The sequence below is a fragment of the Epinephelus fuscoguttatus genome, linkage group LG11 (genome assembly GCF_011397635.1).
Source record: "Epinephelus fuscoguttatus linkage group LG11, E.fuscoguttatus.final_Chr_v1".
Lineage (NCBI taxonomy): Eukaryota > Metazoa > Chordata > Actinopteri > Perciformes > Serranidae > Epinephelus > Epinephelus fuscoguttatus.
In genome coordinates, this window is record NC_064762.1 from 21,338,011 (window position 1) to 21,353,207 (window position 15,197).

At 41.0% G+C, this 15,197-nt stretch overlaps 1 protein-coding gene across 2 annotated transcripts in view; it reads right to left on the reverse strand.

Annotated features, from left to right (window-relative positions):
- The window catches only part of lpgat1 (lysophosphatidylglycerol acyltransferase 1), an 81,491-nt gene that overhangs the window by 26,704 nt on the left and 39,590 nt on the right, over nt 1-15,197 (reverse strand). For both annotated transcript variants that reach the window (XM_049589119.1, XM_049589118.1), the window contains 2 exons: nt 11,962-12,241; nt 347-473 (listed from right to left, as the gene is read on the reverse strand). In XM_049589119.1, the coding sequence (XP_049445076.1) occupies nt 347-473; nt 11,962-12,241 (407 nt within the window). The remainder of the gene's footprint in view (nt 1-346; nt 474-11,961; nt 12,242-15,197) is intronic.

A 15,197-nucleotide genomic window follows, 5' to 3' on the forward strand; every position in this document is an offset into this window, starting at 1 on the left:
TATATAATGCTTTATTTTTTCTCAGTGTGACTACTTGCTCTTTTAAAACCTAGTGTTATAGTAATGATCCATAAATAAGCAAACAGATGAATTTACTTTCATACAGTGTTATCAAATTATATATTATGAAAAAAAATATTGTGATATTCATCATTTTAAATGCATTAACGATACACAACTACTATCATCTGATAATATAATGTGGTGCAGTTTCATGTGATGCAGTTATTTTGCATGTGTGCTGCGTAATGTATTTGCATAGTAAAAATGGCTCTGTGTTCCCCTCTCATGTGAAACCTAGGTGAGATCAAACCAGGTGAATGTAAAGAGCAACATTTATTCTTACCTGTAGTGAACATGTGTGACTGTGGGAGGCCTGTAGCCAAAGATCCAGGTCTGGATGTCCATGGGTTTGGCTTTGGGGTAAGCTATGGTCACATCTATTACCCACTGCAGGCCTTTACGTTTATTACCTGTCGTGAAGGAAACACAAACACAGGAGGTTAGGACACATTTGAGAGGCGGGGATCAAGGCTCAAACATGCTCAGCATCACCCAATATTTTCAGTCTGACACACTGAAGTGATGATCACTGCGAAAGCTTTCTTTTTTGCCCACAACCAACAAAGCTCTGAGGTCAAGGACACACAGCATAGCGGCCCCCACAGCTGGTAGAGATCCAGTGACACTTCAGTGAACCCTCATCATCCAGATTAAGGACAGTATCTCTAGCTACCAGGTGTCCCCCGAGATTTTTATATGATGCAGCCAAATGCAGGCTGGTTACCTGCCAATGTGACTGGTGGAAAAACACAGTCTGACCGGCTGGAGTCCCAACTTGACAGAATTTGGCTGGCAGCTCCAATTATGACTCACAGTAAAAGAAACATTTTACCTCCAAAGATAATCCTTCATATCGTGTTATTTTACCGATAAATTACCACAAAAGGTGCAGATAAAAATAAAAACTACAAACTGAAAGTCTGGTGGAGCCTCTGCATATGGCAGGGTAAGAGGGAAGACGGCAGGTGGGGAGGAAGTAAAGACAGAAGAGAGACAGGAAGGGATAACAGAAAAGAGAGGGAATGCCAGACATGTGTTAAGTATTTGTCAGCTGTGAGGGTGCATGTGTGTCAGGCTGCACAGTATGAGAAAAATATGCTGTATGGAATTAGCCCGCACATCACGATAACAATATTACTTGCAATGGACACATATAAAATGAAGAATACATTTTCCCATCTTAATCTGTTGTGATATACTTCTGTTAACGATAGCCCCTTTTACACTGCCAGATTTTCCGCGAATGTTGGGCCGTTTTGCCAGCAAGCTGCGAGTGTTTAGACACACAGAGCCGGATTGGCGACTTGATCCGAGGCTCCCAGTTTTCCACCTTGTAGGGTAGTCATATTGGCAGAACCTTTTAGTTTAAGCAGACCGAGGCAGCCTTCAGCAACAGGAGGGGCTGTTGATGACGCAGCAAGTGCGATCCACTGGCGGTGGATAAACAGGAAACAGCTGATAGCAGTAATTAGCGAGCAGCTAGTAGCAAGAGGGAAACGCAAACCTGACAGACACTGTAAAGATGAGCAACTGGGTAGACAAGGAAGTGCATGCCCTCTTGCCCTCGCAAACGACGAGGCCATTAACCGTCAGATGACGGGGACGGTGAAGGATGGGCTGACTTACAAGAGAATTGCCGAAGGACTGACTAGCCGCAGCTTCCATCCCGCGTCACTGTTCACGTCACACACTGAGCTACACGTTTTATTACTTACTCACGCCCTCCATTGCCCCGAAAAAGGCGCATTCTGTATAAACAAAAGTAGGTAGGTGGCATTTTGCTGCACTCCCTGATTTTGTTTTAATGCTGCCAATACTGAAAAAAGACTGATTGGGCTTTCCTGCAAATTTGCACAATTCCTATCTAAAAGGGCTATTGTCATATAATGCACATTTTTCTTTCTATTTTACTGTATTAATTATTTCATATTTACATAATTCTATTTCATACTCTTACTTATAATTCTCTATTCTGTACACCGTAGTGACTGTAACAAATCTCAATTTCCCCACGGAGATCAATAAGATATTTCTGAATCTGATTTCTGATGCTGATATGCCAAAACGTGTCAAAAATGAGCATCTTTTTAAAATCAAAGTCCATGTCCTTTTCTCTCTGTTAAATCAGGCTAAATGGTTTCAAAAGTTACAAAAGCAGTGTTGTAGTACTCGCAGTCAGCCTTGAATTCAAGACCACTGTTTGAAGGTCTCGGTCTCGTCTTTTACACTCGCACGGCAAACCTGAATTTATCTATTACTCGGAACAGCTGTATGTTTAATGTCTGAATAAGATGGATCGCACATTAAACAGAGTTTATCTTGCCAGCTCCCCAGTACAAAGTCCACATAATGTCTGATGGAGCCCATGTGTGAATAGAGCTCTGGAGAATTCACACAAACAAGTGGGCGTGTTGATGAGGTTTCTAACATGAGGCTTGCATGAAACTGGAAATCAACAAACAGCTGAGGGTGAAGAGGGAGGTCATCTATACGAAGACAGCAACGAAAATGTCTGGAAATGGTGAGATTTGGGAACTTATGTCAGTAAAGACTGAAGACTGAAGCTGAAATCACCAGACATATTGAAGGAACAGAGAGAGACTACTGTTGTTTAGGACCAAATATGAACCGGCTACGGTAGCACAGTGTAATCAGCGTCATGACCTGCCTCCCGTACGCTCTACCCAGGTAGCACTCCTCACCTAAACCAAACAGAGTTTCACCTTTAGGTCAGATTTGTTGTGTGCTACATGTGAAAGCAATACCCCTGATAATGTCCCAACCTGATTCCTCAGACACTGTCTGGAGTGTACATCAGAAAACAGCTGTAGATTTAATTCAACAAATGAAAGGGCGATGTTTCAACATTAAACCTCAGACATTACTTGTTTGTTTGAAGTATGCAGTGACTTCCCACAGTATGTCAACATGTGTCAGTATTGGGAGTGGTGAGAAACAAACAGGAGCTGATCCACTATCACAACACTGCTGAAAGCCATGTTTCTTCACTTATAACAGGAGCTACATGCTTCCCTTTACATCTCGCATTAGAGCTAAGCTATTCTAAACACATCCCACACCTGTCTGTGTACTGGACGTGCAGACATGAAGCAACTTTAACACCCGTCTATGGTTTCTGACAGCAAACAAGTGGGTTAACTAAGCACTGTGTGTTCCTTTAAGCTGAGCACGCTTGTCAAAGGTAAAGGAGAAAAACACCAGCAGCCTCAGTCGGCACGGACAGATCTAAAATGAGGTTGATGTGAAGCAGTGCAGCATATTTGACTGCCTGACTAATGTCACAGGCTGCTGTTACTGTGCAGCGAGCACTTCCCTCTCTGAGCACACTGGCTTCTTTATGCCAGGTTAGCATACCGAGTCTGTGTGTGACAAAGTCAAGCTGCATTTTTCTGATCAGACACGTTGACTTTACACCCCGTCAGAGCCAACAGCAGTAAAACAGGAAATGTTGCTAACAACTCTTAATTTCAACCTTTTCACACACATAAAACAGAAACATGCGGGGTGAGCGGGCTAAAGAGTGTGACACAGACATTACTAAGACAGTTATGGTTCACAAACAGAGTTCTCTTGATTTAGGTATGCTATGTTCATGCATGTCAGTACAAATCACCTTGTCAGTCACCGTTCCTTCCTCTCAACAGACAATGCTATCCATTGTAACTAACAAAACGCAAGTCACTTTGAATGTGGGAGTTGAGCAATACTGCGATATAAACCACGAGAAAACAAAATGTGTCGGCTGTAGTAGATTTTGCCATGCTGTGTTTATACTGTGACAGCTATGTCTTTCATAACTGTGTGTGTGTTGAGCTTTTGTTGCAAATCAATCAGCAGAACTGCTTTATCACAATGTTGGCTTTTCATAAACTGTTTTGCATCAATGTGTTGAAATACCTGGATTTATCAGGTGCCTAAATTTGACACCATTTACAGTCTCCTAAATGATCTTTCAGAAAATCTACTACATCATGAGACAATGCTAACCAAGCTAGCTCTCTGAGGCTAACATGTTGCTAACACAACATTCTAAGTAACTGTTGCTGACTGTTCGCTAAATGTTATGTATTTCATTCTGTATACTTTTACCCTGAAGCAAGAAGATGCATCACAGTCTCACATTGCAGGCTCAACTGTTTTAAGAACTCCTTTGTCCCTCTGTTCATCAAAACCCTGTGGCAAGCTAGCCACAGGCTAACTCTGAATGTGGGCAGTGCCGAATGTGGCACACATGGTTAGTTATTCTGCTAGCTGACAGCTAGCTGAAATGAACGTTAGCCATGGATTTATAAAAAGAACTGAACACAGTGTTGGAGGTGGGGCTTGGTTCATTCCTATAAAAGTTGCTCGGTGGCACATGAAACCAAAACAAGTTTAACTTCCAGGTATAAAATTACCTGCATCATTATTAGGCTCATAGAGTAAACACATTAGAGACTTTGCCAGCCAAGTGGCTAGCTTCCGGTTAAGCCCTCGACTAACTTGAATGGGGATAAAATGATTTTATCTTGGGGTTCTTCTAGACTTTCGAAATGCTATCGGACCTAGTGGCTCAAATCCTGACAGTTAAACAAGTCATTCTGATGCTCAAAAACATGTATCCACTGATTTACAGACGTCTTTTTCCCAATATAAGTCCAGGGTTTCCCACACATTCAATGTTTGTGGTGCATGTTTCCTTTTTTGGAGCGGCATTTCTCTCCTTCTCTCGCACACTGCGTTTTAGTGCTGTCTATTGTTTTCCAGCTTATTATAGATGAAACCTGCTGCATTTCCATTGAAACCGCGCATCCCGCAGTTGAGTGCTGGGTCTAACTAAGGAAGGTTTGCTTTCACTCGCCTCTGCAGCAGCTGCTCCTCTAATCCATAGGACTAATCTGATCAGCTCTGATTGATCCTACCACAAACTGATTGAAAGACAGTCTTGAGTGTGATGATCAAACAGTTTATTCCTAAATTCTCCATCCCATACTCAAACTCAACAAACTGCTGCTCCTGTCTATCGGGAGGAAGTCTTTTTAGGCCTTATGACAGAGTTATTGGTACATTTTTGATTTTCTTCCATTCCATTCCTGTCTCCTAAATCTTATCCAGCCAGGCAGCATCTCTAAAGAGGGGAAGTTTGTATTTTTCATACCCAATATCAGACAATATCAACTGTTTAGACACAGCAACAACCAATGCCTCCTCCATCTTGGCTCAGAAGGAACACTACAGCCAGTTAAAGTCATGCATGGTCAACTGGTTGAGGCTCCAACTTTGCTGGTCAAAATTCACCAAAGCTGAACTTCACATGCACATCAGAGAAGTTTAACTTCTGTCAAAAATCCATTTATTTTAACTCAAACTGTGATTTTTTTCTAATCTTAACAAGAAATACCTTTCTGGCAGAGAGCCCTGAAGGCAAACTATCCAAACAGAACTCCACGCAATGTGAAGATGCAAATTTGCTTTGCCACCAGAGGTGAATGTTTTATTTTCCCCTATACTATCATGATGACTACAGGTCCATCATACAATGGACAGTGTGCAATATTTAGCTGGTAGCAGTCTGTGCATGTACTGTATGTGTGAACTATGTTATTCTGAATTTATTTAAAAGCAAATACCGTCTGTGTCCAAAACAAATTTCCTTCAGGACAATAAAGTCTATCTTATCTTATCTCTTGTGGGCTCCATGTGTAAACCTGTGAGATTAATCACTGTTACACTTCTTATTGGGACTTACTGTTTATCTTTCACTGGTGATATTTTGTTTCTTCCCAGCATGGAGGACATAGCAACTAATCTGACATTTATTTTTAAGTAGAACAAGTGTCCTTGTCAGTGTACTGATAAGTTCTTTACAGTATCTTTGGTCTAGCTCTTTTAATTTTGGCTCTGATTTTAACCTTTATTATTAGTGAGCTTAGCTCACTGTAAAGCTGAGCACATACATGCAAACTGAGGGCAGAAGACCATGAATTACACAAGACCATGGAGAAGTCACGTCTCGGTTTACTTAGCATTATATTGGTTTCACAATCTAGCGCCTGATAAAGCACAGGAAACGCAGCAGAGTCACAGGCTCCTTGCTCATTTCTACCAGTTTTACAGTGACTTGATAGGCATCCTTGGGACTGAAGGGAACGGCGAACGCCACAGATATCCCTGTGTGGGTAATTGGATCTAGATGTCTGTCCAAGTGTGCTGAAAGGCAGCCATCGTCTCCCGTGAGTGGCCGGCCAAAGAACGGGGCCCTGAGCCAAGGTATCGCCGTTGCCCTGTGCGCTGTGACAAACAATGCTGTAATAACAGCAGCCGTGGTAATTTAAAATGACATCGGAGAGGCCCTGTCCTTCTGTAAACGGTTAGAGGAAGGAAACACACTGGCGGATATCTGGCTCTCTATCAGGCCACTCTGCAGGCCAATTACAACACTTGAAACCCACACGTCCCCTCCCTGCGACTAAAACGTGGATAGAAAAACCTGCCCCTGATTGGTTGCTGCTATCAAACACATTTACCTTTGGGTCACATGGAGCTCTATTCCCACCCTAAGATGACTCACAGCTGTGAACTTTGCATACCTGCCAACTGTACACACAGTTTTAGAACACGTAAACCTCATCAGTCTTAGCTGCACACGGAGTCCCTGTGAGTTATGCTGGTGACCGATGACCCATGGACCTTGTATCTGCGCTGAGCAGTGTATTTAGCCTGGTTGACATTGCATGGCTGACATACACAGAGACACACACACATTTACATCAAATCCTATTTTCTCCAAGTGGCCCATTTGTCTCTGAGTGAGTCAGCAAGCTCTGGGCACCTCTGCAGAGCATCAGGGAGGTCAGAGGGAGACAGAGCTGTGTCTTTGATCAGCCAGGCGCGCGCGCGCGCACACACACACACACACACACACACACACACACACACACACACACACACACACACACACACACACACACGGAGCGTAGGATAGTGAGGGGCATAGCGCTCGTCTGGGTATGTGTGTTTTTTTTCTTGCCCTAGGTTTTAATGCCATTAGCTAGATTCAAGTGGAAGGACAAGCCCTGCTGCAGCAACCAGCTTCCCCTCCTCCTGAGCTGCTGGGACAGAGGGAAGGACACAGGGAGACAAAGAACAAACTGGGATATGAACTGGAACTGCACAAAAACATAATGTGACATGAGAAGAATCGACACGTCCAAAACCCTAAAATGTTTACAAAATCCTCTTCCTGCCAGAGGTTATAAACAAACCCTCTGCTGTCGTCAGTGTTTGTTGACACTAAAGACTTTCTGCTAAATTAGCAGAAAAGCCCAAACAAAAACTTGCATATGCAGCACATAATTTCGCACATAAACCAAGCGGAGCTCGTCTTCATCTGAATTTTTACGACAGCTGATTAAGAGATACTCCTGCTTTGGTCTGACAGTCTGTTTTGCTGAGGGATAAACAGACAGCCCCACGCTGTTAGTGCTGAGGCTGTCGGACGCAGAGCTGTGTTAGCAAACTCGTGGAAGGCTAAAGTCCCTCAGCCACATTCTCAATAATGCTGGCCCAAAGTCTCTCCAAATTACTATGAACACAGCACACCCTTAAAATGGATTTTGAACCAAAGCCAGGGGAGTCTGCTGGGTAAACCGAGTGTGTACGGGCATCAGGGACTCGTTGCAACTGTGTGTTTATGGCTGTTTAACACTGTGCTTTTTGCTGGGGATGGCTCCAAGGAGCTTGGTTGCTGTCTCCGGACAATTTTGCTTAGTTAAACTGTGAACATGTGCTCTTATGTTAGTCCATGATCCAGATTTAAGGGGGCACGAGCATCTTTCTTTATAATAAGGTCCCGATCCAGGGAAAATACCTTTTGTTTCTCTACTTCAGCTAAAGAAAATTCACTCATGTTGCAGTAAACATGAAAATGCTTAACATTTTCACATCTTCTGAAGATGTAAATTAACATATTTTAGGACAATTAATGTTTAACTTGAGCAACATTTCAGGTTAGATCCCTGCAGAGAGCCAGTTATTGCATCTTGATAATAAAGGAAGTACTTTTAAAAAGGTGGCCTGTAGTTTTGTTAGGGATGGAAATCAAGAACTGGTTTTTCATTGTTTGATTCGTGGGAATAGTACGCCTCCGAGTTTATCAGTTCCTTTTATAACTGTCGGCATATTTTTCTGACAAATTGCACAATGTTGCACAATGCAAAACACTGACATCATAATCATCCATCTATATTAGTGTAAACTTGCAACAAGCAGGAGTCATGGCAGAGAGGAAGCAACAGCCCAAAGCTTGGCTCATTTTCATAAAGAAATATTACAACAGTGCTGCATTATGGCCGTATAGTTTGAGTTATAGTATGCAACATGTGCTGAGCATAAATCGGTCAGTGCGAACTGAAATCACCGCAGTGGCACCCGTGCAATACAGCTCTGTGCTGCCTGTGTGTGAGACAGAGCTGCCTCTTTGTTTGGGGTGATGGTTTGTGTGCTTGTCTGTGTGTGAGGTGAATGGACAGCCTACAAATATTTTCTCATTTCATCTATGCTGTGCTGAGACTAAACCTGTCCAGGCCCACTTTCATTTTCCCACGCAGAAAATTGGTCGTGAATTGATAAGGGAATCAACAAAGAATCTGACTGATAAGGAGAACTGATAGTGGCACTGGTAACAATGAAATCTTATCAACTCCCATCCCTAAAAGATGTACTGGTTACTGGCAAAAATGCAATAACAAAACACTGGTATAAAATGGCAAAGACTTTGGACATTGTATGGACATAGTAAGTGATGCATTTGTGATGAATACTTAAATTGAATATATTTAAAGACCTTGTCAAGGTCATTTTAAACCAAATTTAAGGGTGATTTTTGGACAAATCATCCTTTTCACACACTGCAGGTAAATATAAAGGTAAGTAGTATATATGTGGTTCTGTGCAGAGGTAGGTTTTAAGTAGAAATATGGATATCAGAGTGATTTAGATTAATCTACATTTTGCAGTATTAGCTTCAGTGGTAGGTTTAAAGATTTCCAACATTGGAAATGTGGACTTTAACATACAATGGCTTGACTCATTTTGAAAAACAGAAATTAAAGGGTGGATCAGCACACTGCTTATATTATATGTGTCTCATTTGGTTATTTTCATTGTTTTTATCCTGTGTTGTCAGCGGTTATTGTATTCCTCTATTTTGTATTACTGTAGTTATTTGATTTGCTGCACCTCAGTGTAATCTATAGGGCAGTAAGTTGCCAGCTTTGCTTATTTACTTCAGTGATGACATTTTATATTTATTGTTCTTTGTATTTTCTCAAAATTGCCTCATTTTATTTGCTTGAATTCTGCATTGTTTTTAAATCTGGGATCAACCATGTGACACACGTTGTAACTTTGTTTTGAAAAGCACTTTAACAGACTATTACAGTTTATAACTGTAACGAGATAAAAATGTTTGTGGCAATTAAGACCTTACAAATTCAAATTCAAGACTATTATAAGGTCTGGTGTGAAGGATTTAATGGCGTCTAGCAGCTGACACTGCAGTCCGCAACCAACTGAAACTTCTCCCATGTGCCAAGCATGCAGGAGAATTAAGGTGGCTGACGCGAAAGCACAAAAGAGCCCATCTAGAGCCAGTGTCTGTCAGTTCTATCAATTCTAAGGTAACAAGAACACAACAATTCTTATTTTTAGGTGATTATATATGAAAAAAAAAAAAACATGCTTATTATGTTACATTTCTGCCAATATATCCCCCTTATCCTCCGTAGTGTACACCCCCAGTTGGTTTCCGTGCTTTGTTAAGGTTCGTTTCCTCTTTTTCTTTTGTTAAATATCTTCACATTGATGCAAATTAAAACCAAGTCTCAAAAAAAGGAATTTCCCTCTCAAAGGTTGTTAATTGCAGCGTTATCTTCCTGCACACTGGCTGTATTTAGGGCTGGTCTCTAGACAGAAAAATTACTCTCCTGCAAATAACCGCTGGGGTTTCAGGGACCTTGATGCAATTTCTGGCACCTCTCTGCACACCACCCCTTTCCTCTCCTGGCAATCATTACCAGCAAACCCCTTTCATTTAAAGCAAGACTCCCAGAGGACAGTGGGACACAGAGGTGATGATTTAATGCTTTGTGTTCATCAGCCCTGGCGTTCAAGCCAACACAAGTCTACATCTGATCAAGAGCTACAGTAAATGATTCACAGAGACTGAAGTTAGGGACAAAAAACTTTTGTGAGACTTCCCCTGGAAAAGCTTTCAATCAGTATGAAAAAAACTTACAACTTCAAAGAACACCCTCATATTCAGTCACTACTTCATTTGAGTGAATCAAGTGTCATCTCACAATAAACTTAAAAACCATTTCACAATTCAAATCAATGGCTGTCAAGAAATCAGCATGTTTTTCCCAAATTCATATCAATTAAAAAACACCTCACAGCAAAGTCAGCAGCAGCTCTTTGTTGTCTCATTTTAAAACTTGATGTGACTCAGGGGACATGTAAATAAGAATAAATACCAAAAAATAGGCATTCTGTGCTGGCCATTTAAAATGGTATCTGAAGATTTTTTGCTTTTAGAAATGACAGGCTTTATTTATAGCTTTTAAAATGTGGGAAACATGACTGAGGGTTCATTTTGAGGATAGAGAAAGTTCACCCTGGTGGCCTGGAGTTTAAGGTGCCAACAATGCAATCGAAAAGAAGCACAGCCGAGGACATCTGATGCATTACATTCCCTGCTTGTATCATACTCTTCAGTCAAGGCAAAGAATTGTGGAGGTCCATTTCTGCCAGTGTGATGGTCAAAAAAGTTCCTGTGAATCATTATAATGGGAAACTTTCTCAAAATAATGACTTACTTATTTTGAAATAATGACTTACTTATCTAGAGACTTGGAATTTCAAAAATGTCTTATATCAAAGGAATTACTTGCTTATCTCACAATGACCTAGTTGATTTAGTATCTTAAAATAATGACATAGCATCATAAGATAACGGAAAACTTTTTCAAAATGACTTAGTATCTCTTAATAATAACATCTCAATTCTTACTTATCTTAAATTGATAATGTCTTAATCTTAAAATAAAGATTTGGTATCATAAAATAATGGGAATCTTTCTCAACATGACTTAGTATCTTATAGTAATAACTTACTTATCTCAAATCTTACTTGTTTTAATATCCCAAAAAAAAAAAAAACCCTGACTTACTTATCTCGAAAATAACTTCTCACTTATCTCAAAATAATGACTCACTTATTTCAAAACAATGACTTGCATATCTTAAAATAACAACTTACGTATCCCAAAATAACAACTCACTTATCTCAAAATAATGACTGAATTGTCTTAAAATAATGACTTATGTAAAAATTATAACTTACTTGTCTTGAAAAAAAAAATGACTCACTTATCTCAAATTAACAACTCACTTATTTCAAAATAACGACTTCTCAAATGACTTACTTGTCTTAAAATAATAACTTATCTAAAAATAATGACTTCCATACATCAAAATGACAAGCATATCAAGACTTATTTATCTCAAATAATTATTAATTATTATAATTATTAATAATTATTTAATAATAAGTTGGTATTATTTCTCATTAGTTTGAGATATTAAGTCAATATTTTGAGAAAGGTTCTCATTATTTTGAGATACCAACCCATTATCTCAACAAGGTCTCTCATTATATTAACTTACAGCATCTTTTTATCTTTTTCATCACAATTGCTCAAAAAAACAGGCCTTAAAAATACATCCCAGTCCTGGGAAAATCTCTATAGATCTAAATAGATCCTACAAGTATTCCTGCAACAATCTGGGAAACATACCCCCCCCCCCCCCAGATAAAGTATTCTGTGTCTTAGTTACCTGTCTGGTTTGGGGTCCCAGTGTCACCGCCCACACTGCCGTTCTCCTGCTGGGCTGACAGGGTTTTCAGGATAACGTGGGTGGCCCCGAGACGAGGCAATGTGACGTGGGTCAGGTGGGGGAGTGAATGCTTCTTTGCAAACAACTGGCTGGTTTCCCGCCTCTTGCGCAGGAAGCCGCCTTCCGGGAACAGCACTATCCACTTCCTGTCGCGGCTGTGGTAGTATTTGTCTAGATGATCTTTCAGGTAGATCAGCTGCTTGTCTCGGTGAGCTTTACCCTGGGGGAACAAAGGGAATACGACTAAGAAAATAAACAATGCAAGCATCGTAGTTTAATTCATTTAAGTCTTAAACAGGTGATACAGTTATGGCACTAGAGTTTCCAGAGCAGTATCAGTTGATTCAGACCACCTGCACAAAACTAGGTGACCAACATTCAAAACAAGAGCAATTATCCTCAACAGCTGGTAGCTTTCTACATTTCCCCAAAGGACACCAAATGATTGAGGCTAAGTGCCAAAATTCATTACCACGATAGATGTTTTTGTCAGCATAAAAACAACCACACAAATAAAAACAGGCAAACACAAATCACAAGTTAGAGTCAGAAACGCTGCAGAGCACTCAGAGCAGTGTTAATGGCACAACTGAAATGGATGCAAAACATGATGGCCTTGACAACATTAAGAGCATTAGCAGTGACGGGACGAAGAGGAACAGGATTGATTTTTAGTTAGGCTCCGGTCAAAAGCCATTTTAAATGCATTAGCATAGCCGGGCTGGACTGTGTATGTGTCATGTGAGCGCACATGCAGCTGTGCGTAGTAGAAGTGCTTACAACACAATGAAAAAGGCTAAATATAAAGTGAAGTGAGGAGATTTGTGACTGCAGCTGCAAAGTCTCTGATTCTCAGAGAGAGGAACAGGCATTCACAAACCTATACATGACCTTCAGACTGTTCTGTGGTTTCAGTGCGGCTACAGGAGCATCATGAATGGAAGGATATGCACTCACAATGTTGCTGTGCAGTCAGACTGTCTCTATGGTGGGAAACATGAGAGTTCCTTTTCTGTCAGAGTGATATCTTTATTCCCTCAAATGAATAATGTTTGCATTTGGACTTGTTTGAATTTGACTGAATCATCTGATGGTTTATCTTTCATATTCGGCCTCCTGTCCGTCAAGTAGGGCTGCCCCCTGACAGTCGACCAAACGTCAGTCAACCAGAAAGGTCATTAGTCGGCAAGATTTCATTGTTCGCTTAGTCGCAGAAGAAAAAAAAAGAAGGTGAAACTCTATTGGGAGCTGCGCCTTGTCAAAATAAATCAAAACCTGTGCGACTGGACCATGTGGGAATTTAATTTGCAAGGACAGACACAGGAAGTGGCCACGCTCTCACGTTACTTTCCAGGGCTGGTACCTGCGGTTATTCCACAGGCTAGTTAATAACATGTCGGGCAGGAAATCCAAAGTGTGGGATCATTTTGAGAAGGTGAAGGATGAACCCAAGGTGATATGTAAACTCATCTTCACTGGTCAACTACAAACATGACGTATCATCTGAAACATGGAAGTAGCTACATGCCCATTAGCCCACAGCATCATTAACAGGCGGCTCGCTCAGTGTGTGACGTGCACTTGTAGATAAAATATAGGCCTATATTAATGAAGGGTCATTAGTACGGTTTTGTATTTCTCTGTAATGCAGCACAGTGTTAACAATGTTACTGATACTATTCTTTCTCACACCTTCAACTCAAACCATTGTGTTGCCCCGCCCAAAATATATCACTTCAAAATTAAATTAGTATCATAAACATATTGATCGACTAGGAATATTCTTATACAGGGGCAGCCCTACTGTCAAGTGGGCAACCTGCTCAGCTTCGTCTGGGCTACGCTCCCACACGCTTTCATCAACTGGAACAAGGACATTCGCTCAGTTGCCAGTTTATTCGGTACACTTGGCTAAGACTAATGCAGCCATTAAAGCCCTCAGTCTGACCTTCATGAAGGTGTGAATCTTCAGATTTGGTTGAAACTGTTTCTGAGAAGTGCTGGTTCAACTTAAGTTATTTTGGAGGTTGTACTTTGTTGTGCTGCTGAATTGTATTCTGTTATTTACTGGGCTTTTCCCACTCATTGATACAAATAAGGCAGATGAAATATAACGGCACCACAAAATAACAATAAAGTTGAATCAACACCTTCAACATAAGCTGAACATGTCACTCCTCCTGTAACAATATCATATCACTGCAGGACTGTTGTATTTGACTGCAATATTTCGTAGCTACCTGTGCCTAATAAACTGGCAACTGAGTACACATACATAAACAGATAAAAATTGTAGAGTGGACATGCATTAGCCGCTGATCAGAAGAGTAATCATTGTGAACATCTAACTAAAAATCAACTAAGTCTCTGTCAGTCTGTCCTTCAATCTCGACAACTGTTCATCTGATCGACTTACACTTGGCAAGTGTATTGCTGAGGACAGAGGGAATGGCAGTGTTGAGTGAGAGCTCTTGAGATATACAGGACATATTTATTAGTGCGTTATGTACACACTGTGTAGTGTATTGAGAAGGGACCACTATTAGCTGTTACTCTGCCGAATGGCATGCTGGGTAGTGGGTACAGTTTTTTCAGATTCTACAGATTGAACAGATTTTTAGGGCTGTCCTGAATGCCATTTTTTAACATTCGGACCTTCGGCAGGGGGCGGACTCCGGAGTTTTTTCGGACCTGTGATGGCACAACAGTCTCCTTCAGCACATTATTCTATACTTTCTTTTGATTTTCACATTGGTTAGTCATCCTGTTTAATTTGTCTTCTGATTAAATCGGAACCGTTGAAACAAGTTGTAGGAAGCCTCTGCAAGTAATTGGTTGCTGGCAGACACTCTGTGCAGCAATAAAATGGTTAATCAGCAGTGCCGTGCACTGTAGAGCCGATGCGCTGCTGGTTCTGCCGGCCTGAATAGAATATAATGTCTATAGCCTTACTGTTGTGTACAGCCTTTATAGACTGAGCTGAGTAGTGATGCGCGGGTTGACCCGTAACCCACGGGACCCGCAAATGGACCTGCGGGTCGGGCAGCAGTGATCGTCTGTTAAATCGGTCTGTAAATGATATTTTGACATTATTGTTATAATCTATTAATCTATAATCTACTGTCATGGCATCCGAAGGTACTGATGCATTGAGCAGGTGACAGTCCACGGTCGTT